The sequence below is a fragment of the Erpetoichthys calabaricus genome, chromosome 2, assembly GCF_900747795.2.
Source record: "Erpetoichthys calabaricus chromosome 2, fErpCal1.3, whole genome shotgun sequence".
Lineage (NCBI taxonomy): Eukaryota > Metazoa > Chordata > Cladistia > Polypteriformes > Polypteridae > Erpetoichthys > Erpetoichthys calabaricus.
In genome coordinates, this window is record NC_041395.2 from 43,420,548 (window position 1) to 43,448,498 (window position 27,951).

The following is a 27,951-nucleotide window of genomic DNA, read 5'->3' on the forward strand; positions in this document are numbered from 1 at the left end:
GAAAATACAGTAGGCAGAGCTAGAAGTGGCAGAGTTGAAGAAGCAATGATTTTTGCTTGGAGTAACGAGGGTAAACAGCATTAGAAATTAGTATATTAGAGGAACAACACAGGTACGAAAGTTTGATGACTAAGTGAAAGAGGCTAGATTGAGATGGTTTGGGCATGTGCAGAGGGGAGATGAGGAGTACGTTGAGAAAAGAATGTTGAAAATGGAACCAGCAGGCAAGATGAAAAGAGGATGGTTAAAGAGGAGGATTGTGGATGTGGTGAAGGAGGACATGAAGGCAATCAATGTGGCAGAAAATGATGTAAAAGACAGGGATAGATGGAGATGGATGATCCGCTGTGGCGACCCCTAAAGCCAAAGAAGAAGAAGAAGAAGATAAACTTCTCCTCTGAGTTTTTAAAGCCATTCATGGTCTGGCCCCACCTTACCTGTTTTCTTTTTTGAACCCATATTTTCCATCATGCTCACTTCACTCTTCAGATTCTATGCTGCTTACCATCCCACTGTGCAAATTTCTTACTATGGGTGATTGAGCGTTTAGTGTATCAGGCCTACAGTGATGGAATGCTCAGCATTTGGAGCTTCACATGTGTACCTTGCTTTTTAAATCTAAACTTATAACTTATTTTGTTAATATTGCTTTTCGTTGATTTAGTTAACTATATATTGGACTGCTTAATGATATACTGTATTTGCATCCTTGGGTTTTTGAAAAGGCACTTTTAAATTAAAGGTATTATTATTATTATTAAGTTTCCCTTCAAGGGTCAGAAAAGTTCTCCTAGGGCTGTCCTGGCAGAACTCCACCTAGCAGCCCCTAGCATTCCACTATTGTTGGATCCTTGCCTATCAATATGGGACAGTCAACCCACACCCCCAGATACCTGTCCTTTACATTGGGAAACAGACAGACACACGTTAGATAAAAGGTCGCTCCGCTACCACATAACAAATGGGAGACTCTGTTCTTGCTGTCTATTGTCCCCTAGTGCCCTGACCTTACATTGGTGCCCCAGAAGTCACTTTTTCCAAAACTCCATGCACAATTTTGCGATGTACTGCCCTCTATTGTCATTGGCTAATTTTCCCTGGCAATAAAAGCACTGCCAATGTATCTGCCACATGGGCATCCTACAGCCCAACTCTTGTCCTGTCTCCTCATTGCCCCTTTTACTGTTTATAAATATATATTTTATTTTCAGGTTAAACTGCTTGACTCACTGTACAACCCAAATATTCTCACTGTACAATTCCCACACTGAGTACATCTCGAGTTTCTCATGAGAGTTTATTTAATCCTGTTTTTCTCAAATCAGACTGTTCAATTTTTAGAACAATTTTTATGTGTATTTTGTACTCTTGCCAATGTTTTATTTCTATTTTGGATCACTGTATACGATACTGGAACAAGACATCATGTTGTTACATGTTCATACATTGGAGGTATTTTATTCAGTACTTTCATTTCAACATGGAAAAAGTAAATTGCATGCATTCAGTTTAAAAGTGGCATAGATATCTATATTCTAAACAATAAAGTTTTAACTTATAATAGCATTAAATGTAATGTTGTTTACTAAAGCTACTTACTTGTACTGAAGCTCATTTCTCCTTTAAAATATCATGTCAGTAAAAGTTACACAGTCTGGTTGTTTCAAAGCTCCTTGGTCTCGTCTTCTCTTTCACTTTTGCCTATTTGAATATCTTTATGCAAAATAAAGGTTTATGTTCCTAATTCCTCACCTGTTACCTGACCCACCACTGAAACCTGTCTTGCCTGTTTCTGGGTTTCTCCAAGTAAAAAGCAATGCTTGTAATCTATCTTTTCAGTCCAACCCATATAACAATATTTCTATTTGTCAGTTTGTTATTATCTACGTGTGCATTCATTCTGGAAGTTACTGAGTGCCTGTTGCTCACTATAATGTGACCACTAAGCCAATATGCTGCCTCCTATAATGCTGTACGTAGAACCTTAGGCACTAACTAAAATGTACGGTCATTGCCAAGTGTGATTAAGTAGAGATAAGTACCAAGCATGTTTTTTGTAATGTATTTCCTGATGTTGCTGAAAATCAGTAAAATGGTACATGAGAGCTCTCCAGTAGGACCCATTTATGGACAAACTCTCCCTCCCCCAAACCACAGCAGAGTGTGTGCACCCCGTTTAGTTGCTCTGTCAATGGTGTCGATCCTTTCTTTACCTGTCCTGATGCACCCACACCTTATGCCAAAGATTATTTCCATATTTGAGTAACCTCCAGGGAAATGCAACCTAGTCATCTATCCATCTCACTCATGGTACGGCTCAATCTGGCTCAGGCTTCCTAAATGAAATTAAATATTGCTGTAAGTGCTTTTGCCATTTCATGTGCAAAACATAATGGTAGTCATCTTGAAAACTGTATGTTCAAAATAGGCATGGCAGATAGCAGCATACTTCAAATCATGATTAATTTGCATTATGCTTATTGAAATGTTTCTTGAATTGCAATGAATTCTTCACTTACTTTTTTGTAATGTTTGCATGTGTGTCTGTTCCACATAGTTATTGCCAGTATTCTTTAATTGCAATGTCAGTGTGAGTTACAGTATATGAATTTGTAAGCATGGGGTTTCTTAGTTACAGTACTTACTGTATGTATTGCTAGGTATCATGGGAGATGGCATAAAATGTGTTACAGTAAAAAATTAGTGTGGGGAATTTAAAAATTTGTTCCAATGTTTAAACGAATATGATCTTATTGTGTTAACTATTACAGCTATCCAAATTCACAGGAATACTTTAATATTTTTATTAAATAGCTTATTTTGATTTTTATAATTTTCTCTTTGCAACTTCAAATAATACACATCAATTATCAATGCTGCAGAAGCTTTCACAGCTGGTACACTAGTAAGGGAAAGATAAAACACAACCAATAAACTAATGAAAAGGAACAACACACAATAACAGATTTTGCACAACGAAAACAAAATGAGGCACATGCAGAAGAGGTTCTACCACCACAAACTCACTCAAAATAAACACAAAACTTTACGGTACAGTAACATAGTGATTTATTTATGAAGTTATTTTCCAAGCTCACAAAATCATACATTCTTTCCAAGTTATTCATACAGTATATGCTGATACTGGGCACGATTACATAACAGTGCATGATTAGCACTGCTGCCGCATAGCTACAAAGTCTTAGGTTTGCTTCCTGGTCCTACTTTGCCAATTTGATTGAACTGACAAACTTTTGTTTGCTCCCACAGTTCAAATAGTTTTGTTAACTTAAGGGGAATTACTACATATGCATAGTATGAATGGGTGTATCAGTGATTGTGTGCTATCCTGTGCAGAGTTGATTCTGTTTTCACGGCCATTACTGTTGCAAAAAGCTGCATCTGCCTGTAGCATTGCAATAGAAAATGATGAAAATGGGTGATGCAAGACATTTATATAAGAAATGGAATTTCATTAAACTAGACATGCTTTTATAGAATACAGGAGCTGTGAAGAATCTGCAGTTCTACAGGACTGCTGACTTGGGTTATATATAGTTTGAATTTCAAAGTTGAGAAAGAACAAAAAAAATGTGGAAACCTGTAACATAGTGGCTAAAAAATAAAATAAGGGATAATGACCTCTGCCTGTCTTTAGACTATTGTTTTGAACTGCCCTTGAAACCAGATTCACTTCTGTGTTGCTTGGATTTAACCTAAGGTCTGTAAACTTGTCATCTTTTCAAGAGGTCATTTCACTTCTTCTTCTTCTTCTTCTTCTTCTTCTTCTTCTTCTTCTTCTTCTTCTTCTTCTTCTTCTTCTTCTTCTTCCAGCTACTGCCGTTAGGGGTTGCCACAGCGGATCATCTTCTTCCATATCTTTCTGTCCTCTACATCTTGCTCTATCACACCCATCACCTGCATGTCCTCTCTCACCACATCCATAAACCTTCTCTTAGGCCTTCCTCTTTTCCTCTTTCATGGCAGCTCTATCCTTAACATCCTACTCCCAATATACCCAGTATCTCTCCTCTGCTAATGTCCAAACCAACGCAATCTCGCCTCTCTGACTTTGTCTCCCAACCGTCCAACTTAAGCTGACCCTCTAATGAACTCATTTCTTTTTTTTTTTTTATTTTATTTATTAATTTTATTGTAATCATTCCATAAAAATAGATTAATTTATACAAAAAAGAATTGAAGACAAATCAAACCTCACTCTTGAGAAGGAGAGCTTGGCCAAAGGAGAATTGCTTAGGGCTTTTTAATAGCGCAAAAATAAACAAAAGAAAGGAAAAAATATATATAGGTAAATAAAAAAATGGAGAAGAGAAAGAAATGCGGAAATAATTATTTCTTCTTTTTCTAAAATATTATTAATTAGATTTCTGTAAAAAAAATTCTGTACTGATTCTCTAACTGAGAATTTGATTTTTTCCAATTTCAAATAATATAAAACATCAGTTACTCATTTCTAATCCTATCCTTCCTCGTCACACCCAGTTTAAATCTTAGCATCTTTAACTCTGCTATCTCCAGCTCTGTCTCCTGCTTTCTGGTCAGTGCCAAACCATATAAAATAGCTGGTCTCACTACCGTACTGTAGTTCTTCCCTTTCACTCTTGCTGATACCCATCTGTCACAAATTACTCCTGACGCTCTTCTCCACCCATTCCAACCTGCCTGCACTCTCTTTTTCACCTCTCTTCCACAATCCCCTGTACTGTCAATCCCAAGTATTTAAACTCATCCACCTTCGTCAGCTCTACTCCTTGCATCCTCACCATTCCACTGACCTCCCTCTCATTTACACACATGTATTCTGTCTTGTTCCTACTCACCCTCATCCCTCTCCTCTCTAGAGCATATCTCCACCACTCCAGGGTCTCCTCAACCTGCTGCCTACTATCGCTACAGATCACAATGTCATCAGCAAACATCATAGTCCACAGAGACTCCTGTCTAATCTCGTCTGTCAACTTGTCCATCACCATTGCAAATAAGAAAGGGCTCAGAGCCGATCCCTGATGTAATCCCACCTCCAACTTGAATGGATCAATCACTCCTACCGCTGACCTCACCACAGTCACACTTCCCTCGTATATATCCTGTACAACTCTTACGTACTTCTCTGCCACTCCTGACTTCCTCATACAATGCCACAGCTCCTCTCGAGGCACCCTGTCATATGCTTTTTCCAGGTCCACAAAGACGCAACGCAACTCCTTCTGGCCTTCTCTAAACTTCTCCATCAACACCCCCAGAGCAAACATCACATCTGTGATGCTCTTTCTTGTCATGAAACCATACTGCTGCTCACTAATCATCACCTCACTTCTTAACCTAGCTTCCACTACTCTTTCCCATAACTTCATGCTGTGTCTCATCAATTTTATTCCCCTGTAGTTACTGCAGTCCTGCACATCCCCCTTATTCTTAAATATCGGCAGCAGTACACTTCTTCTCCACTCCTAAGGCATCCTCTCACTTTCCAAGACTCCATTAAACAATCTGGTTAAAAACTCCACTGCCATCTCTTCTAAACACCTCCATACTTCCATAGGTATGACATCTGGACCAATGGCCTTTCCATTTTTTATCCTCTTCATAGTTGTCCTTACTTCCTCCTTGCTAATCCATTGCACTTCCTGATTCACTATCTCCACATCATCCAATCTCTTATCTCTGTCGTTCTCTTCATTCATCAGCCTCTCAAAGTACTCTTTCCATCTGCTCAACACACTCTCCTCGCTTGTGAGTATGTTTCCATCTTTATCCTTTATCACCCTAACCTGCTGCACATCTTTCCCAGCTCTGTCCTCTGTCTAGCTAATTGGTACAGGTCCTTTTCTCTCTCTTTAGTGTCCAACCTCTCATACAACTCATCATACGCTTTTTCTTTAGCCTTCACCACCTCTCTCTTCACCTTGCGCCTTATCTCCTTGTACTCTTGTCTACTTTCTGCATCTCTCTGACTATCCCACTTCTTCTTTGCCATCCTCTTCCTCTGTATACTCTCCTGTATTTCCTCATTCCACCACCACGTTTCCTTTTCCTCCTTCCTCTTTCCAGATGTCACGCCAAGCACCCTTCTTGCTGTCACCCTTACTACATCTGCTGTAGTTTCCCAACTGTCTGATAATTCTTCACTACCACCCAGTGCCTGTCTCACCTTCTCCCTAAACTCAACTTTGCAGTCTTTCTTTTTCAACTTCCACCATTTGATCTTTGGCTCGGCCCTCACTCTTTTCCTCTTCTTGAGCTCCAACGTCATCCTACAGACCACCATCCTATGCTGCTTAACTACGCTTTCCCCTGCCACTACTTTGCAGTCTTCAATCTCTTTTAGATTGACTCTCCTGCACAGGATATAATCTACCTGTGTGCATCTTCCTTCACTCTTGTACGTAACCCTATGTTCCTCGCTCTTCTTACAATACGTATTCACCACAGTCATGTCCATCCTTTTTGCAAAATCCATTATCCTCTGACCTTCTTCATTCCTCTCCTTGACACCATACTTACCCATCACCTCCTAGTCTCCACTGTTCCCTTCACCAACATGCCCATTGAAATCCGCTCCAATCACCACTTTCTGTCCCTTGGGTACACTGTTCATCACTTCATCCAACTCACTCCAAAAATCTTCTTTCTCACCCATTGCATACTCAACTTGCAGTGTATATGCACTAACAACATTCATTATCACACCTCTAAAATCCAGCTTCATAATCATTACTCTGCCTGACACTGTTTTCAACTCCAAAACACTCTTGACATACTGTTACTTCAGAATAACTCCTACCCCATTTCTCCTCCCATCCACACTATGACAGAACAATTTGAATCCACCTCCGATCAACCTGGCCTTACTCCCCTTCCATTTAGTCTCTTGCACGTACAATATATCAACCATCCTTCTCTCCATCATATCTGCTAACTCTCTACCTTTACCAGTCATACTGCCAACATTCAAAGTTTCTACCCTCAGTTCCACTCTCTTTACTTTCCTCCCCTCCTCCTGTCTCTGAACACATCTCCCCCTCTTCTTCTCCTTCTTCTTCTTCAACCAACAGTAGCCCAATTTCCGCCAGCACCCTCCATCCATCCATCCATTTTCTAACCCGCTGAATCCAAACACAGGGTCACGGGGGTCTGCTGGAGCCAATCCCAGCCAACACAGGGCACAAGGCAGGGAACCAATCCTGGGCAGGGTGCCAACCCACCGCAGGACACACACAAACACACCCACACACCAAGCACACACTAGGGCCAATTTAGAATCGCCAATCCACCTAACCTGCATGTCTTTGGGATGTGGGAGGAAACCGGAGTGCCCGGAGGAAACCCACGCAGACACGGGGAGAACATGCAAACTCCACGCAGGGAGGACCCGGGAATCGAACCCAGGTCCCCAGATCTCTCAACTGCGAGGCAGCAGAGCTACCCACTGCGCCACCGTGCCGCCCCGCCAGCACCCTGTTAGTGAAAATGGAGCAGTCGATATAGAAAGTAATTGTTTAAATATACTGAAACAGCCAAAGGCTAACAATGGTGCTGCTCTATTAGTGGAGAACAACACTGATAAAGGCCTGTCAGATGTTCCTCATAAGGTGAATTAAGTTTTTCTAATTTAAATAATATAGGATAACATTTTCTGTTTCATCTATGGCAGGGGGTTAGATTTCATATGACAGAATTCTATAAGAGTAGTATAATTTAACAAAACAGAATGCTCATTATGCATGTTTTACCCCAAAAGGAGAAGATGAAGGATTACTTTCAACAATCGCATACAGATTAAGTTTGTGTTTCGCTTCATTAATATTTGTATGTTTTCTTTCTTTAAAAATAATTTTATTCATTGTTTTTATTCTTTTTTGTTGTTTTGTTTATGATTTCACTCTCTATTTATGTTTCTTTATGTTTGCAGGAATACTTTCATGTTGAAAAGGGTCACTGCAATGCAACAATATTCTAATTGCTTACAATTATAATTTAGAGTGGAAAGTTTAAGGCTCTTTAATGTATCTGTAGTGAAGAAGACAATCAGGCGTTATTGAATTAATTCTTTTTTAATTATCTAAAATGCAGTGAGGAGTCAAGTAAAATGACACCTTTTATTCACTAACTAAAAAAGATTACAATATGCAAGCTTTCGAGGCAACTCAGGCCCCTTCTTCAGGAGTTGCCTCTTTTTTAGTTAGCCAATAAAAGGTGTCATTTTACTTGACTTCTCACTACATTCATAATGGCTAACATGCTACAACACCCTAGTACTACAGGCATCTAAAATGGAAAAAGTAAATGTTAATGAATAATATGTTGTTCTAAGATTATTTCAGTAAGGAGGACAGAAGTTTTAAGACAAAGGCTTCTAGGTAAGGTAGCTCTACTCACTAATCATGGTGCAGGAAAGTGGTGAGATATTGCATGTTGATTAGCACAGGCAAGTAAGAATTTCACTGAACTCTGAACACGTGACAATAATAGGTTAGGTTAGGTTAGGTTTCTTTATTTAGTCATGTTTACACAGGAAAACATGAAATTTGCCTTCTCAGTTGCATCTAATAACAAGTAACAGACAGAATGAAATAAAACATACAAATAGAAATAAGAAAGGTTAAGGTAAGGCAGTTAGATAAAACATATCTATACCAAAAAAAAAAAAAAAAAAAAAAAAAAAGGTAACAGGATATATATCAAAACCTTAAACATTATCTCCGATATTTCTTATTGAAAAGTCGTATGGCACTAGGAAGAAAGGAGTTTCTGGAGCGATTTGTGTGGGTTTTCAAAGCAACTATCCTTCCTGATTTACTGAAGTTTAGTTCTACATGTAATGGATGTCTGTCATCAGTTGAGATAATTTCCAGTTTCTTTAGCATTGCCCTCTGACACACACTAGTGAAATCATCTACATCAGCCCCAATAACTTTAGCTGCATACTTCGTAATCTGCTGGAGCTTTTTTGAGTTTTGGTTTGTCAGACTATTAAACCAGGCAATGAAACTGAAAGTGATCATGGACTGGATCATACTACGATAGAAGGACAACATGAGGTCCTTGTCTACTTTAAATAGTTTGAGTTTATGGAGGAGAAATAAGTGCTGGTTGCACTTAGAAAATAATTTTTTTGTATTTGTATTCCAGTTAAGATTGTTATCTAGGTAAGTTTCTAAGTATTTATATTCATTCACTATTTCTACCTCCTCTCCCAGAACTACAATAGGTGAACATACAGATTTCTGTCTGTTAAAATCAAATATCATTTCTTTGGTCTTTGTTACATTCAGACTGAGAGAGTTTTTATTGCACCAGATTACCATACAGTCCACTTGATTTAGATAGTGGCTTTCATCCTCCCCAGATATGCATCCTATGATCATGGTGTCATCCGCATACTTTATAATGGAGCAGTGGTCATTGTTCTGTCTCAGGTCACTTGTGTACAGAGTAAACAGTAATGGTGGTAAGACACACACTTGTGGACTTTCTGTGTTTGAATGAAGAGCTTTTGAAAAAGAGTCCTGAACTTTAACTGTCTGTGAACGGTTTAAAAGAAAGTTCTGAATCCATAGTGTGATAAATGGGTTTACATTCATACTGTTTAATTTCCCAATCAGTATATGAGGCTGTATAGTATTGAACGCTGAAGAAAAATCCAAAAATAGTGCTCTGACATATGAACCAGGCTGATCAAGAAAGGTATAGATTTGATGTAAGATAACAAGCAGAGCATCTTCCACACTTCTGTTTGCACAATAAGCAAATTGATTGTTGTCTTGAAAAGACTTTGTCTCTGTCATTAAAATGCTTTTCACCAAGTGTTCAAAGCATTTCATTGGAATAGATGTAAGTGCCACTGGTCTGTAATCATTTAAACAGCTTGGCCTAGAAACCTTAGATACAGGGGTGATGATTGATTGTTTCCACAGATTTGGTACAATACTACAGGTCAGAGACCAGTTAAAAAGCAAATGAAAAACTGGGGAGAGCTGCTTAGAGCAAGACTTTAAGAGCCGACCTGATATGCCGTCTGGTCCCACTGCACTGTTTGTTTTGGCCTGCCACAAGCCTTACTCCACTTCAGTTAAACTGAACCCAATCACAGCAGAATTCCTGGTGTTTTTATAAAGCATCTCCTTTATTTCTGTATTTTGGGTGCTGAAATCATTTGTTTCAAATCTGGCATAAAAGTTATTCAGTTAATCTGCTAAAAGCTTGTAGTCTTTTTCAGCTGGAAAATCCACATTCTTTTTAGGGCCCAGTCCTGTAATTGTTTTTAGTCCCTTCCACACCTGCTTTGGATTGTTATCATTGAACCACCTCTTGATTTTTTCCCCATACATCTTTTTATTTTGTTTAATTAACCTGTTAATCCTTTGCTGTAAAATTCTCTTATCTTCTAACTTACTTTCTTGATGTGCATGTTGCTTTTGCAATAGTAATGCTTTAACCTCTTTAGTGATCCATGGCTTACTGTTTGGGTACACCTTGACAGATTTTTTCTTAATGATCATAGACTCACAGAATTGAATATATTCGCTGACAGTATAGGTGGCCTCATTCAGTGACTGTGAGGATGTCAGCAGATCCCAATTTGTACTGGAGAAGCATTCCTGCAGTTCCTCTACACTGTCCTTGCACCAGTTTTGTGTTGTTCGTATGGCTGTTTTTTCTTGTTTCAGTTTCTGTTTGTACTTCGGGAGAAGATGAACAACGACCTGGTCAGACGCACCCAGGGCTGCTCTGTGATGCGATATGTAGGCATTAGGGACATTTCCATAGCACTTGTCCAGAGTTTTGTCCCCTCTAGTGTTAATATTCACATATTGATGATAATTTGGTAATACTGACTCCAGACTGCATAAATTAAAATCACCCATCACAAGCTTAAAAGAACCATGTGATTTGGTTTCTAGTTTATGAGCAGTTTCAAGAATTGATTCAGCTGCAGCTCCCACATCAGCATGCGGCGGAATGTAAACGACTGTCACAAATAACTGATTAAACTCCCGTGGTAGATAGTATGGACGAAGTCCGACGGTGAGTAATTCAATATTTGGCGTGCAGATGCGCTCTTTTTCAGTGATATTCCTGCACCACCTTTTGTTAATGTAAAGGCAGACCCCACCACCCGTCTGCTTACCAGAAGCTGGATTTCTGTCTTGCCGTACGCAAACAAATCCATCTACTTCGACTGCTGTATCCGAGTCTGTATTCTTAAACCAGGTCTCCGTAAAGCACATCAGACAGCTTTCACGGTACTCGTGGAGGTATCGCGCAGATGCTCTCAGCTCGTCCAGTTTATTTCGCAAGGACTGTGCGTTGCTCATGATGATGGTAGGCAAAGGTGTTTTAAAACTTCTCCGTCTCAGACATACACGTAGTCCACCTCTTTTTCCTCGCTTTCTGGGTTTCAAAGATTTTAATTCGTCCGGTATAGTACAAGGGGAGTAATCAGTAGCTGGTCTCATAGATAGCAACGCATCCCGGCAGTAAATGAACAGCGCCGGCCACACACCTGGGATTTCCTGCGCAGGTAGTGCGTTAGTGTCCCGTTGGATTCCAAAGGCGATAACGATCAAAAATAAGAAACTTTTGCAAATGTTGTTAAGCATTTTATAGAAATAACTACTTGCAGACTAGTAAAAAGAAAAAGAAAAGAAAAAGAAAACAATTTTACACGATTTTAGAACAAAAAAACAGGTACAAAACACGGAGAGATGCACTGAGAGGTCTGCTACAGAGCAGCGACCTGAAATTATAATGGCTATAAAGCCATGTCAGCTAAGGTCTGTACAGCTTCCCACAGTTTAGGGTCTCGCCATGTCTAATTTCTTCCCTGAAAGAATGAGTAAGAGTTCCATGTTAAAGACTGAAAAATGTCAAAATCCATTTGGCACTACTCATCATATTTGCAAGAGATAATCAGAAGAATAACTAACAATGAACAACAAATTTACGGGAAGTGACAAAACTAAGACAAACAGTAATAACTTGACTCCATCATTCAATCCCAAGTAATTAAATGTGTTTTCTTTTGAAAAAAAAAAATACTTTTAGATAGCTTCAACACTGCTTGTTCCTCGGTGAGCTTGACAGAACATTTATGATTTCCACTACAATAAATAATATGTTGACTGTAGAAAAAGGAAAGATACTGTACAGTGTTTACAACCAAAAATAAACCTTTGTGTTTCTTGCTTCAGCCTTTTATGAGGATTTTTCATAAGTCATTTGTATGTTATCACACTAGTAGAGTGACACTAGCAATCAGGTGTGACTGCTAAACAAAAAAAGACAATAGAATTTGAGAAAACATGAGTAATTTATAATTTAATTATTACTGTAGTATATCTTACAAAACAACATTTTGCATGATACAAAATGAAAATGAAATTGGCATCATTCAGTAATTTGTTATGGATACAGTCCTCTATAAAAAATACTGAATTCATGCAATTTAAAAGATTTCAACTCATATTTTTTCTATTTTATATTTTAAAAATTAAACACAATAATTAACTACTTTATAATTTACAATTTTAAAATCACTTAAATCACTCATATGATTCACATATCATATTAACATGTAGTAGGCATTGAGAAAGATCAACATGAAATCATTGAATAATTAGTGGTCGAATTACTAGGTATAAAATAGCAAATATATTTACAGTTTGTAATAGAAAATGTACTATAAAGTGCTTTAACATATAAATGTTTCCTGAGGTCTCACATAAAACTACCTAAAGCTCATATAGATATTTCAAAAACAGTACAAATGCTTTAAAATGAATAAACTTTTTTTTTTCCTTAGAGTTGTTGTCTGGCTCTTCATCCATTCTAGCCAGTATCACCTCAGGAACAAATATGGGTGAGAGATACAGAAAAATAAGCAGACTGACTTTAATAAAGTTTTGAATTTGTATATAGGAAAAACAATACATGCAGCTGAAATATTAAGTTTGGTGTTTAATTGTCGAAAAGATGTAAATACATTGTTAATGTGCAGATTTGTACACTGTCTCAATCCCAAACATTTTCCATAAATTAAATATTGAGTATGTTAGAAAGGGTTGATAAAGGCACTTATCAGATTAGAGCTTCTCTGCCCCAAAATGTGTCCTAAATTAGCTTTGCATTTTTAGTAATTACTGGGTGACTGAGTTGTTCACTATTGGAGGTATTTTATGTCAACTGCAGCACAGAGCAAAGCATACAAAGAAAATGTGACATAAGATTTGTTTTCAATTGCAAATAAAGCCAGCATAGATTTTTTAAATTTCTGCCAATTTACAACATGTTATTATGTGAATAACAGCAGCACAGTAGCAAAACTGAAACTTAGATAGTGCCAGGCCACTTTGTGCTTTGGATCTCTATAAGGTCACATTTTTGATGTATGGCTGTTCTGATTTCCAGATAAATGATGCTATAATGAGTCTAACATATTAAAGAAAGATTTACTGATGTACAGTATATAGAAATGTTCTGGAATAAGTACAGTTAAAATCTGCTAACTGATGGTTGAAAATGTCATGATGATCTCTGAAGCGACCAAATTAAATTCATTGTATGGTTATGTATATAACTTGTCTCAGAATGCAGTATAAAATAAGATTTTTTTCATATAATCTAAACTCATTGGGTTTAGTTGAAATTAATAACAAGCAGAGTTGTCAAGGTAATTGACCAATGTCAATGTCTGAACTATCTAATAGTATTTTATTTCTTTATTTCAAAAGCAAATGTAGGCAGGGATAAACTGGAACAGTAAAATGAAAAACAATATCTATATACAAGTTAACATAGGGCCCTGTATTTATGGCACATAGTAACAACAAACAGATATTTATGAATAACAACGACAACTTAATACACTGAGTGTAGGGAGAAATTACTATAGTAGATGAAATAAATTGCAAGCAATGCCTACAGAAACTTAAACCAATCTTATTAGTTGAAACATGCAATATAGTCTAAAATGTTCAATTATACCAAATACTAAATACTAATTTTAATTTAATTTTGTTCAAATTATTTTTAGAGAACACTCTTATTCTTATATAGACTTAAGACTACATAGGGAGATTTCAGAATTTACATTGACATACACATGTATCTATCTATGTGCAGATAAATATTAATAATTATATTCAAAACTACTTACTCTGCATTACTATTTGTCAAATATTTTTTAAATTCATCTCATATCCATAAATATTGCAGGCAGCAAATCTGCTTAAACTGTACATTATTACTACAGATGTTACAAAAAAAAACATTAAATATCTAACCTTGTTAGATTTAGTTTACATAAAAATAACTGTTTGGCTAATAAAAAGCTACTTTGATAGACTTAATGTCATAATAAAAAAATATTAAAGACCATATCTGAAACAGGGCAATAACATTTTGGCTCACAGATTTAGCATCCTTGCTTTGGAAACTACGTATGTCTAATCATTGTGTGTGTGGAGCCTGCATGTTCTTTTCGTGTCTACTTGCCCTTCCTTTGGGATTTTATGTTTTTTCTGGTGTTTACAAAATATATGTGTTTTAGTTAATTAGCAGTTCCACAGTGGTGAGTGATTACAAGTGTGGGTCCTGCGATGCCCTGACACCTGAGGTTCATTTTAATATTTGAAACAAAGGCACAGATCATAAGTTACTCAACTCTGTGTAATGCTCTTTTTTTTTTTGATGATCAGAGGACCTCTGTCATGTAATCCTGGACTGAAAACAGGATATAATTTTTCATACTGTTTAATCTCAAATCTTTGAATGCGTTGTTTGTTTTCTGCGTTGTAAAAGGACAGGTAATTCCTATTCAAGTACACTCCCACTTTCCTGGGTTTTTCTTTTTGAAGTTTAATGACTTTACTGGAGACAGCTTCAAGACTCTTTCCCTTACATAGCTGAATGATCCAAAATCCACCTTCTGGAGTATCAGGAATGCATATGCTCTCTTTTTTGCTCCCAGATGCCACTCCAATCGCCCAGCTGCTTTTCTCACCAACTTCCACCTCCCAGTAGTGACTCCTTTCAGGTGACAAGGCAGTGCCTGTAATGCAGGGCCAGTTGTCTTGTCCTTGTATATTTTGTGGCAACCTAACATGTAATGAATCTGCAGACTCTGAAATCTCAAGGTGTTGTGCTTTGGGCAGGATTATATCAGCTGTAAAGAGAAATAAGTAAAATCCAGGAAATAAATGTATAAATGAAAGACAGAAAAATTCACTGTAAAGTAAAGCTGTTATACAAATCAATTAGAAACACTTATTTTATACATGAATCATAATTAAAAGATAATATATTGTTCACAATTGCACAGTTTACCTTCATTTTCCAGATATGACTCCCACACTGGTTAAAAGAGAGTGAAATATTAGTTCAGCATGAATGTCATTAGCAGTCACCACAAACTGTTAAAAGCAGAATGTCAAACCATACCTGAGTCAAGAACGATTCCCTTTTCCTCTAAGAAGGATTAGAAGAGAAAAAAAAGTCAAGATCAAGTTTTACTTAACAATTTATCTATTGGACACTGCATTCCTATTGGAAGTTCATTAAAGGTAAAGAATAATAACCACAAAATTTTACAAAATAATTTTGAAATGACAAGCTTGCAAGGAATAAGCCAAAATTAAATCAGTAATACATTAAGCATTGCTCACTTTAATTCTGAAAGAATTAGAAGTAAATCAAGCAAATAACAGCGATATGCACATTCCTTTATGCAATTAAAGAAAGTTGACTGAATCCTAGAGATAGGGATGAGTATAACTTAAATACTGTAGAGACATATTATTTACAAAAAGTCTGAGAAGGTGTGGTGCCCTCCCAATTTATGTAAGAAATGTTACAGTATATAAATGTTATTTTAAACAGGTGTCTGCTTTCTCTGATGATAAACTAACTGGTTCTAAAATATGGCAGAATTTACTATTTCTACTCTGAAAACATTTGGTTTCTAATAGCATCTATAATGGATGGAACAACAAAGTAGCTGCCAAAACAGCTAACTTGTTCTTGTACTATTCCTGGCCTGTGGGATTTCCTCAGATAACTAAGGAAGAAAAGGCGTTGGTAAGCCCTCTTGAGTATGGTGATATTTACTCCAAGAAATTAAAATCACTCTTCATTTCTGCCTTTTTAATGCTAGCAGCAATTCTCTCTTTAAATTTCCAAACTGTTTATTATCTCCCAAATACTCCTTGTAGCCACTGATAGATCATTGGCTTCCTCTTCTCAGCTGGTGGGTTGTGATTTAGTGTCACATTGTTTTTCCTGTGCCAGAGAATTTAAAGTCTGCAGCCCACCAACTCAGTGTTTAACTTATGGGAAACACTAGGGATTAAAACACTTGGAGATCTTTATATAGACAACATATTATTTTATAATAATAGTAATAATTCATCACATTTATATGTTTGTGTTTTATGAACTATTATACTCCAAATTTAGTTTCCTAGCTACACATTTTTTTCCTATACAATATGCAAATTATACATTTTGTTAAAAGAATCCTACTTAACCTTCCACATTTTGCACACATATCAACCCCATAGACCTTACTGGTTAGTTTTGATGAAGACTCAGATAGCATAAAAATATTTCAAAGAACCTACACTTCAAAGATCCTAGAGAATATTCTGAAAGGGACTCTCCAATTGGCATCTCAGAAAAGAAGCAGAATACACTCTAGTTCAATATGTGCCAAGCATTCCATAATTCATCTAAAAATTTTCCATAGACCATATTTATCTGATTTTAAATTGTCTAAAATGTACCCAGGGCAAGATCCAACCTGAGAGCGCTTCCATCTAGCTCTTGTCTCATTTGGCTTTCTCTTTTGGAAATGCATTAAATTGACATAATTTTGGACAATCTTTACACACTTCTCAAACTGCCTCGGTATCACAATCATTTCTAATCCATTAATGGCAATATTTGGTGTACTCTCAGACAAAATAAAGGGCATACTGAGAAATTGATCTTGCTCAGCTGAAATAATCCCAACCCACATTTTATATTATCTCAAATAGAAAATGTCCAATTCTGTCTTAGAGGATATGTCCAAAAGTTTTTTTAGAACATAGCAAGAATTCATTACTACAGCTTTAGGCTAAGCATACAAAGCCAGTAATCGTCTTTCTTATCCTATGAATTGTTCTTCTATATTTAAAAAGTTACTCTTTTTTCTGTCATTGTCAGAGCGTTAATTTTAAATTTTGCAGTTCAGCACCTTTTACTGTTCATCATGGATGGCACCAGACATGTACTTTCTAAAAGATATTACTACCACTTTTCTTGTATAAACACAGTTCTGAACCTTATACATTAGACAAACGTACTGTATAGACAATTAACATGATTCCTTCTGTTTAATTTTTATGTTGCATATACTTTAAATTAAACAGATATGTGGATAATGCCATTCAATTAAACATACATAAATAACACAGGGTCAAACCTGCAGTGGTAGCTTCAGGGGCAAAACAGAAAAATAGGCCAAAATTATCTTACCTACTTCATTCACAATTTTAATTGATTCTGAAAAAAAAAACAAGCAAAACAGATGTCTTTTATCATTCATTTACATTTATTTACATAGGTATTGATTATAACAAAAATAACTATTTCAGATATATGTTATTTATTACATAATGAAGACAATAAATTAAAGAAAAATAGCATTGTTTCTCTTAAATATATCATTTTTAGCTCCAAAATGACAATTGAATATTCACAAAATAAGTATTAAAATTAAATGTTAGTCGTTTATACTGTACCTACTGAAAGAGCAATGTTTGTTTTGATAGGAGGGGGGCCTAATTTACTGAATTAGTAAATGATAGTACAGAATATCCAACAGAATTATTTTTTGACTATTGCATGTCTATTAAACTGATCTCTATTGATGGACTGGATCCCGAAAGCATCAGAGGCTAAAACTGAGTTTTTTCTGTATTTCTTAAATAAAATACAAATACAATTTAATATATCACAGACTTCTATTTCAAACATTGCTGATTTTCAAACATTGTGATTCTGTACAATGAATTGAACTCCTTTACTAAAATAAGTTTTGTCTTAACTTTCTCAGCTAAAACCCTCCACTTATGCCCTTGTTCCTATCCCAATAGGCTTTTTCAAATCAGTTTCTGGTGTGCTAATTGACAGTGTCCTTGACGTTTTTAACTATTCTTATTATTCATTAGAGCCCAGATTCTGTAATAACTGCAGTGATTAAACATTTGCTTAAGTACAATAACCTTGACTGGTCCATTTCGGACAATTTTATACCTCCTTTTATATCTCCAACCTGCTTTTTTAAGTAAAATTATAGCAAAATTTTTTTTGGGAATTAAATGATTATTTGAATAAAAACACTATCTTTGAAAACTACATATACTAAGTTAATTAAAGAAATTATGGTTTAATGCTATTATAAACATCTTTGTTCTTGTGATCTCACATTTCAGTGGAAAATTTGATACAATAGATAACAGGATTCTCATTATCCACCTTAGTCAATGTATGGGTCATTGTAGTAGTGTAGTAGTGATGGCTTCAATCTTAGATAGATAGATAGATAGATAGATAGATAGATAGATAGATAGATAGATAGATAGATAGATAGATAGATAGATAGATAGATAGATAGATAGATAGATATGGATATGCAATTAATGATGGTAATCAATATTCATTTTATGTTTTGAAGAAAACATCATGAAGATGTTGGCCATTTCTCCATAAACATTCTGACAGCTTGTTGTGGAAATTCTACATTGCTTGATGTAACATGTCAAGAGGAATTTCAGCGATTTCCTCTTCAGTCCACCTTTTTAGTTCAGCAATGGTGGCAAGACGTGTGCGGTACACTTGGCTTTTAAGATGACCCCACAGAAAAAAAAATCACAAGCAGTGATGTAATTGCATGAGCAGATGGGACACGATCATGATGTCCCAACTGGTAATGACGCAAAAATTCCCTTTGTGCAGCAGTCACACTATCACCATTCTTATAAAAGGCTTCCACAGTGAACGCTCGTTGCACACCACTCAACTGTTCCATTATAACTAATGGCAAGGGGTTCTGAATGAGGTCACATTGATCCCAAACAACTGCCGATGCCCCAGGCTCGCCAACACCTACTTCCAAAATTTCCCATTTTCCTGTGCCACCCTGAATGACTGGAATACAAATTGTGTCATTTGTGCATTAGAAATCTGTGCTATTCTGGCCCTGCTGTTAATCATACTGTTCATGCTCCTGTTAGACTGAATTATTTTGATAGACATGGTGAATTACCACAGATATGCAGATGACACAGAGCTTTGCATATCTGTAGCACCAGCTGACCTTGGGACTTGAAGCTCCATGACCTAATGTCTTAAGAGCAATACAGAATGGATGGGTATTTATTGCCAATACTGAAATATAAAATTTTCCTTATTGGCGACAAATTAAAAAGTAAGGATTATAGAAGTAAACTTGATCCTCTGGTCTTAAAAATCAAGCAAGAATCAAAGAATTTTGATATTGTTACAAGTTAAACTTTGAAATCACATATTAACCATTTGGCCATGCCTGCTTTCTTTTTTTAAGAAAATCTTATAGCATTTCAAGATCCTTTTGTGTTTCTCAGGCTGGATTACTCTAATGCACTCATATCAGGACAACCCAATATGTAAATCTTCTGCAACTTACTCAAAATATAGCAGTATGAGTTTTAACCAACATTTAAAATCTAACCACTTTCACTGGTGTTGGTATCATTACATTGGATGATGGTGTGCTTTTGGATCAGTTCTAAAATACTTTTAATTGTATGTAAGGCTCTAGTCTTGCTACTTTTTATATTTTAGAGTGCCTGTCCTCCTACATTCCTTATCTTAAAATAATAATTTTAGGTCCTCAAGTACTATTATTCCAAAAGCTAAGCATAAATTAACTAGTTAAGTGGCCTTTTTGTCTTGTGCACCAAAAATCTGGCTCATAATGTGGAACATTTCAAAAAACTTACAAAACACTTTTGAAACTTACCATATTCAAAATTTCTTTTTGCACAGTTTATAATACATTATAATTGGTGCTGTAGTGTCACATACTTTAAAATTTGAGCTTATCACTAACCACTCATTTCCTTAGTATTCTTTTCCACTTTTTTGTGATTGTGTTTTGTACCACTGTCACTTGTCAAGTGCTCTTATGATAAATAAATTAATTGCAAGGGGAAAGGAATATTGCAGCACAATAAAAAGGAAAACAGAAAATGTTCTTATCTAGGCATTTAACTTCAGAAGAAACTTCCTTAAACTGTGTATATTAACATATGTGCACAAAGTATGTCAGGAGGGTGTGTCACGTGCTTCATTTAAACCATTTGGTTGTTGTAAGTTCAATTTCTACATCTAGTGTGACTAGCAGGATGTGTAGCAGCACCCCAAACCCCTAAGCACAACTATACCATGCAGTCCCAGGTTCAAAAAGAAGATTTTTATTTTTTTATTTTACAGTACCTCCAAATCCTTTCCAGAATAGTACAAAACAAAATCTTTGTATTTTCTTCCACTAATACAAATCTTGTCTACTTCCACACCCCCCATGTAGTCTCATCTGCTCTCCTCCCGACTCTGACTCATACTCATGAGTCATACAGGAAACTTAGCTTCTTTTATGCTGGACCCGGGAGTACTTCTGGTGCCGCTACATCACATCCAGGAAGCACTTCCAGGTCAGGAGGAAGTTCTTTAAAGTGAGGATGGTCTGTTTCTGCAGCTTCCCCTGGCTGCAACCTTGGACTACAACAGGGCTATCTCATGGGACTGCAGTTCCCAGCCTACCCTGTGAGTATCCATGCAGTTACTGTAGCCCAGGAAGACTAGAACCTATTTTATAGAGGGAGCAAATAGTCCAGGTGGTTATTCTCCACCTGTCCTTCTGTTAAAATGGCCTCCTAGCCAGGTAAGAAACCTTAAACCATCTCAGCTGGAATGCCAGCCCATGCCTGGTGTCCATCACACCAGTAAGCATTAAGTCGGAGAAGATGATTGTTCAAGTCATCCTGTAAGGAGTGTGGTTTTACTACCTCTATTACTTTATATTTATTGTCTGAAACTGAATGGCTGCCTTAGTAAAATGACCTGAAACTGAGCGTTTTAAAGATTGTGTCCTGATGATACTTTTTGTGCTCAGCAATGTAATGTTTACAGACAAATACGTTCTTGGTATGTATATTAATGGACAGAAATATAATAAAAGATATACAATATAACACCTTTGATACTGTAGTTAGATCTGTGTGTAAGAGTTATATTACCTCGTGGAGTATGAATTAGTATAACAGAGCTGGGAAATTAACCAGGCTTGAGCTGTATTATTTAAAAAGTGGTTCAAAAAGGAGGTGCATAAATGATTCATGACAAAAAGTTTGATATTGTGACCACAAGAGAAAGCAAAATAATGTTCAATGCGTGCACATACTGGCGTGTAACATCACATTTTGTATGTAAATGTGTCAGCTTAGTAAACTCAATCTTTTAATTTTGATTTATGTGGGAATATGACAAAAATCTCAAGGAATTCATTAAAAAATTCTATGCAGTGGCAGTGTGGTAGACAAAAAAGGTGGAACAGAAGCAGATGTAAAGACCTGAATCAGCAAGGCAAGGGAAGCATTTATCCAGCTGAGGAACATTTGGAACTCCAAGGAGTTTGGCCAAGCCACCAAGCTTTGTTTATTCAATACAAATGTCAAGTTTGTGCTATTATATGGAGCAGAGACTTTGAAAACAACAAAGTATCACTTTGTGGAATAACCCAGACCTTCATCAATTACTGCCTATGCCATATACTGTGGATTCACTGGCCAGAGACCATCAGCAATATGGAGCTGTGGTAGAAAACCCAGCAGCGCCCCATAGAGGAGGACATCCTGAAGAGGAGGTAGGGGGTGGCTTGCTCGCACTCTAAGAAAGCTAGACACCAACATCATATGACAGGCCCTAACTTGGAAACTGCAGGGGACCCATAACAGAAGATGACGGAGAAACACCTGGCACAAACACCTCAACACAATTATCAAAGAGTCGGGCTTGGGATGGGAGCAACTGGTGGTAGCAACATAGTATAGTTTTATGATATTGAGTTCATTTCAATGTAAAACAGTGTGATGCTTCCTAAGGCTCCACAAAAGGCTTCCCAGGCCTCCATTTTCTGCCTGGAAAAAGACTTAACCTAAATCAGAGCTGGCCTTAGGGCAAAGTGAACGAAGCCACCGCTTCGGGCCCACAGCTGGAGGGGGCCCACTGCGCCCATTTGCTGCGGAGGGCCCAATGGAGCAACACACTCCTTCACTCCAACCTCTATTACAAATTTTTTTATATATATAATTCATGGGCAACATATTCCATCACCTAATTAATCCACGTGGACATCTCCACTCGGCATTCCAATCTTCATTACGCTTCACTCAGGCCCGCACGCCTGTTGCCGCCTCCACAGCGGTAAGTTATTTTATACAGAAATCTGAATATCTCGAAAGTATGAAAACAAGCTTTAAAACCGAATAAAAATGTAAAAACAAAATAATGTGGATCTCATCTTCATAAAATAAAAAAAATATATAAAAAATATAAAAAGCAAAAAAAAAAAAAAAGTGCTTGGCCTAGCTATTTACCTCTATGTGCTGCCTGGTGGAAACAGCAAAAGCTGGCTAAAATGTAGCTTTATCTGTTAATGTATCGTCACTAAAGACATTTATGTGGGCCCGCTCCGACCTTCATCACTCATACCCTTCACTCAGGGCCATGTACGACGGTCTGAGCTGACAGCCTGCAAATTTGGCTCCTGTCAGTGTGTTACGGTTACGGTTGTTAGTGTCAAACAGAAATCGTCAAAAAGTGATGGTTGTAGATGCCGGGAAAACACATTTCTGCAGCTCAGAATGCAGGAAATCGCTTGGCGGCCGGAGCTCTGCCCCGGACCCCCTAGCTGCAGGGGTCAGTATCAGTATCGGTATCAGTTTGCTTCGGGCCTGAAATTGTCTAGGGCCAGCTTTGTGGGTCTAAAAGAGATCTTATCCTTACAATAAATGTACATTTCTCAGAATATATGCAGAAAAAGCCCCAAAATAGGAAAGATGACTACTGACCTCATATAAGCAGGGCAAGCAAAACATCTTCATAAAAAATTTAGTAAAAAAATAGAAGAAGAACAGCTCAATAGAGAAAAAGAAGCATAAGGAGTTGCCTAAAAGGCAATCCTAATCAAAGAAAGTCTAAATCCAAAATCCAAAAATCATAATCTTTAGAACAGCAGCAAAATAATGTATAAAACCAGACACTCCAACAACAAGAAACACAGTATTTACAAAACTTTAGCTATTGATTCCCATTCCTGAGACTTTTCAGTAACTTTAAAGAGCCTGACGGTGTGGTGACATCAGTTTACTATTATTCTGCCTCCTGTGGCTCCAGCCACAAAAAACATGGAACATCACTCTACTCTAGGACAGACAGGCATTATTCATTTTGCCAGGATGGAACCCAAATCCTTCCTTAGTGAATGACTGTCAGACATTCTTATTGCCAGCTAAATAGTCTCAGTTTTTTGCAATAGGTCTCCCTTTGAAATGCAGCATGTTGAGCCATATCTGATAAGATGGTCGATACCAGACCATGTAACAACCAGGGACATCTCTCTTCAAGGTATGAAATGGAACTCAAGTTTTGAACAAAGGACTGTAAATCAAGACCTGTATTCTTTGCTATAAAAAATCTTGTAACACCCTAAACTAACTACTCTTCTCTCACTATGCTACAGCTTAACCTAGCCATAAATTGGCTGGTCACAGCCAAAACTCAAAGCTGATAGGTTGTGGCCACAACAGAGATTGAAGCAATCCCTTTACTCCAGAGACCAACTGTGCTGGACAGGAAGTGTGGAATGTGTTTGCCTTGCTAACGATGGTTGCTGACTGATCACCAGGTGACCTAGAAGGCAGAACTTTGTTAGCATCAGAGGACACTTTGTGTGAAACCCTTGAAGAGAAACTGCAGTACCACCTGCAACCAGAAGGTGTGGCCAAAGACAAAAAAGGAGGCCTCCTGAACAGAAAAAGCAAGCTGAGAATCCTTCCACATGTCACATGCAGGAAAAGAGCAAAACACCTCTCACCTTAATTAGTATAAATTACTTTGATTTTGGATGATGGATTGAAGGCCAGAAGTCCACATGACCATCATCATCAAGGTCTTCCATGTGAAGCCTGAAAACCACGAGGACTGATTGAGATCATTTATATTAGGTAGAATGCCTAGAGGAGGCCAGGCGGGCTCGTGGCCTGGAACCCCTGCAGATTTTGTATTTTTCTCCAGCCATCTGGAGTTTTTTTGTTTCTTCTGTCCTCCCTGGCCATCAGACCTTACTTTCATTCTATGTTAATTAGTATTGCCTAATTTTATTTTTTATATTTTATCTTTTTTTCTCTTTCGTCATCCTTTGTATGAAAATGAGCTATATAAATAAATATTGTTGTTGTTGTTGTTGAGGACTTTTAATTGCAATTAAATAGATAGGAAAAAGCTAGCTAATGTATTATGATACTAGTATAAATGTAACTGAAAGATAATACCCTTGTGGAGGATAAGTTCTGGCATTGTGTTGTAAGTTTCTTCCTAAACCAGTCAGGAAGTGCAGCAGCATTTCACAGGTATGCACACTCTCTCACACACACAGACAGAGAAAGAGAGAGAGAGAGAGAGAGAGAGAGAGAGAGAGAGAGAGAGAGTGTGCGTGTGTGTGTGAGTACTAGCTGCTCTGAGCAAATGAATGCCACTTGCAGACAACAGAAATTTCATAACCAGCCAGTGAACTTATCCATCTTAACCTCAGTACTAGAGTGTTGTACCATGTTAGCCATTATGAATGTAGAGAAAAGCCAAGCAAAATGACACCTTTTATTGGCTAACTAGAAAGATTACAATATGCAAGCTTTCGAGGCAACTCAGGCCCCTTCTTCAGGCAAGATGTAAACCTCTTAACCTCATGAATTGAATAATCACAATTCAAAAGTTATGTGCATTTTCATATAAAAGAGGAACGTTCTATCTAAGCCATGAGATAGAATTGACAAGTTACATGCCTTTTTTATTGTAGAGAAAATGTTAAACTAAGATTTTGTAAGTGTATGTTTTCTGTTGTTGTCTGTGGTGGGTTGGCACCCTGCCCAGGATTGGTTCCTGCCTTGTGCCCTGTGTTGGCTGGGATTGGCTCCAGCAGACCCCCGTGACCCTGTGTTCGGATTCAGTGGGTTTGAATATGGATGGATGGATGTTTTCTGTTGTTTGTTAGATAGATAGATAGATAGATAGATAGATAGATAGATAGATAGATAGATAGATAGATAGATAGATAGATAGATAGATAGATAGATAGATAGATAGATATCTATCTATCTATCTATCTATCTATCTATCTATCTATCTATCTATCTATCTATCTATCTATCTATCTATCTATCTATCTATCTATCTATCTATCTATCTATATCCACCAGGACTGATTCACATCACTTCAACTCCCATCATGCCCTGCAGGTGTCCACATGGTTACCGACTCCTGGGATGCTGCCATCAAGCAGATTGGGGAATAAAGATATTTTGAAACAGAAGCTTTCCCACATTGCTCATTTTTTTTGTCCTACCGTCCAGGTAAGGGTCCCATTTTCTCCTGGGTGATATACTATCTATCTATCTATTTACTTATCTCCTATTATTTTTATTTGATAAATATTATCATTTTGTTAATTTCAAGAAGTGTGTCTGGGTTTGTGAAATAAAACATTTTAAACCACAACAGAGAAAGTGAAAGTGTTAATATAAACTTTTGCTGATTTATTAACCTTGTTCATAAAATGTACAAATCTCTTTATATTTCTGGCATCAGACTAAAAGATGAAACAGAGATCCTACACTCCGTTACCTGCATTAATTTGTTGAATCTGGGAAGGGCAAGTGAAATCACTTTCATCTCCATACAATACATTTAAAATGATAGTACACTTAAAATACCAACAGAAATAAAATATAGACATTAAAAACAATAATTCAAACTTAACAAAAACAACAATAAAACATAACATTCACAAAACTTCAAAAAGTTTAATGACAGGTAGGAATCACAGGCAAATGGTCATTGATGGCCTATGGTCCCGGGACAAAGGGCCTAAGTAAGCCAAGTGGTATATGCAGTTTTGATCAAGATTAGTGACACTAAGCCTTTTATAGCCTTTTGATTTAGACGACGTTATTTTTAAAGAATAAAAATCTAGTACTGACCCTACTATGCAAAATCAGAAAGTAATCTTTTTAAGCAAGTTTCAATCTGTGCTGTTTAATAGTAAATTGCTAATTGTTCTAAGAAATTGGTCTGTTTATGGGTCCAAATGTTAGGTTACAATATTAGGTTTTAATTATACTCCAATGTTTACGCCTGTGCCCTCTGTTCTTCAACAGCCTTGGCCTTTCTCCATTCAGGAATACACCTTCTTGCTTATTAAACCCAAGTCCACATCATAAAAGCTGTCAAATTTATTGTACATCTCTACATTTCTTTCTTGGTTCAACTTGCATTGAGAGAATGTTCAGGTGACTCTTCACTCTACTGACCACATTTCTGATTCACATAGACATTTTAAAGTGTAAATTAATATATTGTTTAAAAATATTTGTTATCTTAAAGTACACCTTGGGAGTTGACTTTACATCAGTGCTACTGTCTAATCATCACATGCTATGATGGTTTTATTTTTATGCATCCTAGCTTTCATTTTGAGTAGCAAGCATCTTCATGTTAAAAATATAAGTAAGACTGGAAGTTATTTAAATATGTACCTTGTTTTATCTTTAAACACTTCGTATTTGTACATTTATCATCTGAAAAAGGAAAAATATTCAAATTAAAGAAGTCATTGTTCAGTTAGTCATTTGATCAGTCATAAATGTTGAAATAAAACTAATCCTTTTTCTTTCCAAATCTTTACATGATCAGAAAACAAACAGAAAGACATTGGTTGTTATTTTGATAAATATTAGGTAGTAGATGTCTCACTAGAAAATGCAAGAATGCTTACATTATTGTATAAACCATTTTGACAGAATGTTCTTTCAGTTTGTTGTAAAATTTTAAATTGACTTTAAGTAAGTAGCACTTTGAAATGTTGGAGGAAAGTCATATATGGAAACTAAATTTTGCCATGAACAGAAAAAGCAGTAAAGTTACATGCCAAAGCAGGGTTTTAAAATATTTGGTTTTATTTTATCACTATTTTGAGGGTACAGACACATACTTCCAGTTGGCTTTGTCAGATAGGGCAGAGTCTGTCTATTTCTTGTTAATCAGAGACTATCCTGCACCGTGTTAGCCACCCATCCCTCACTGAACTGTGGTCCTGCTGCAGTTTTAGGCAAATCTGTCCAGTCTGGTGAGGTCGGTTTATTTTTGTTTTTCTGCTGTTCTAGTAAGATATTGGATGTCTTCACTCTGCCCAGTTACCCATCCAGCCAGAAGGTGGTGGCATCTGGTTCACCTGAAGAGGTAACTGAGGTCCAGGTTTTTTAAGGTATATTTAGCCAATTAACAGCTAGCTGGTGGCTGCCTTGTTTTTATATTGTCAACGAAACCTGCAGATTGACAGCTTTTTGAGGTGGTAGCAATCCAAAACAGATGGCAGCTGCTTTGGTTCTGTTTTCTACCTGCCTGTTACTTTTGTGAAGCAGGTGTTTTAAAGGACTGCACTAAACAAGTCAACTCAACTCAGTCCCAGCTTTTTACTCTAAAAAAATAATGTTAAAATATATTCCACTTCTTGATTACAACCACTTGCTCTGTTGCTGGACCATGATTGTGTTTATCTATGGGATATTTAA

The 27,951-nt window shown here is 36.9% G+C and overlaps 2 protein-coding genes across 2 annotated transcripts in view; both read right to left on the minus strand.

Moving 5' to 3' along the window:
- LOC114669641 (E3 ubiquitin-protein ligase TRIM39-like) overlaps window positions 1-1,836 on the minus strand; it is a 100,811-nt gene extending 98,975 nt beyond the window's left edge. The window contains exon 1 of the mRNA XM_051922479.1: window positions 1,600-1,836. Coding sequence (XP_051778439.1) covers window positions 1,600-1,615 — 16 coding nt within the window. The 5' untranslated portion in view covers window positions 1,616-1,836. The remainder of the gene's footprint in view (window positions 1-1,599) is intronic.
- Window positions 1,837-12,327: 10,491 nt separating this feature from the next.
- The window catches only part of LOC114642846 (E3 ubiquitin-protein ligase TRIM39-like), a 118,696-nt gene continuing 103,072 nt past the window's right edge, over window positions 12,328-27,951 (minus strand). Inside the window, exons 10-14 of the mRNA XM_051922407.1 lie at window positions 26,917-26,958; window positions 17,539-17,565; window positions 15,463-15,489; window positions 15,349-15,375; window positions 12,328-15,187 (exon numbers count right to left, since the gene is read on the minus strand). Coding sequence (XP_051778367.1) covers window positions 14,682-15,187; window positions 15,349-15,375; window positions 15,463-15,489; window positions 17,539-17,565; window positions 26,917-26,958 — 629 coding nt within the window. The 3' untranslated portion in view covers window positions 12,328-14,681. The remainder of the gene's footprint in view (window positions 15,188-15,348; window positions 15,376-15,462; window positions 15,490-17,538; window positions 17,566-26,916; window positions 26,959-27,951) is intronic.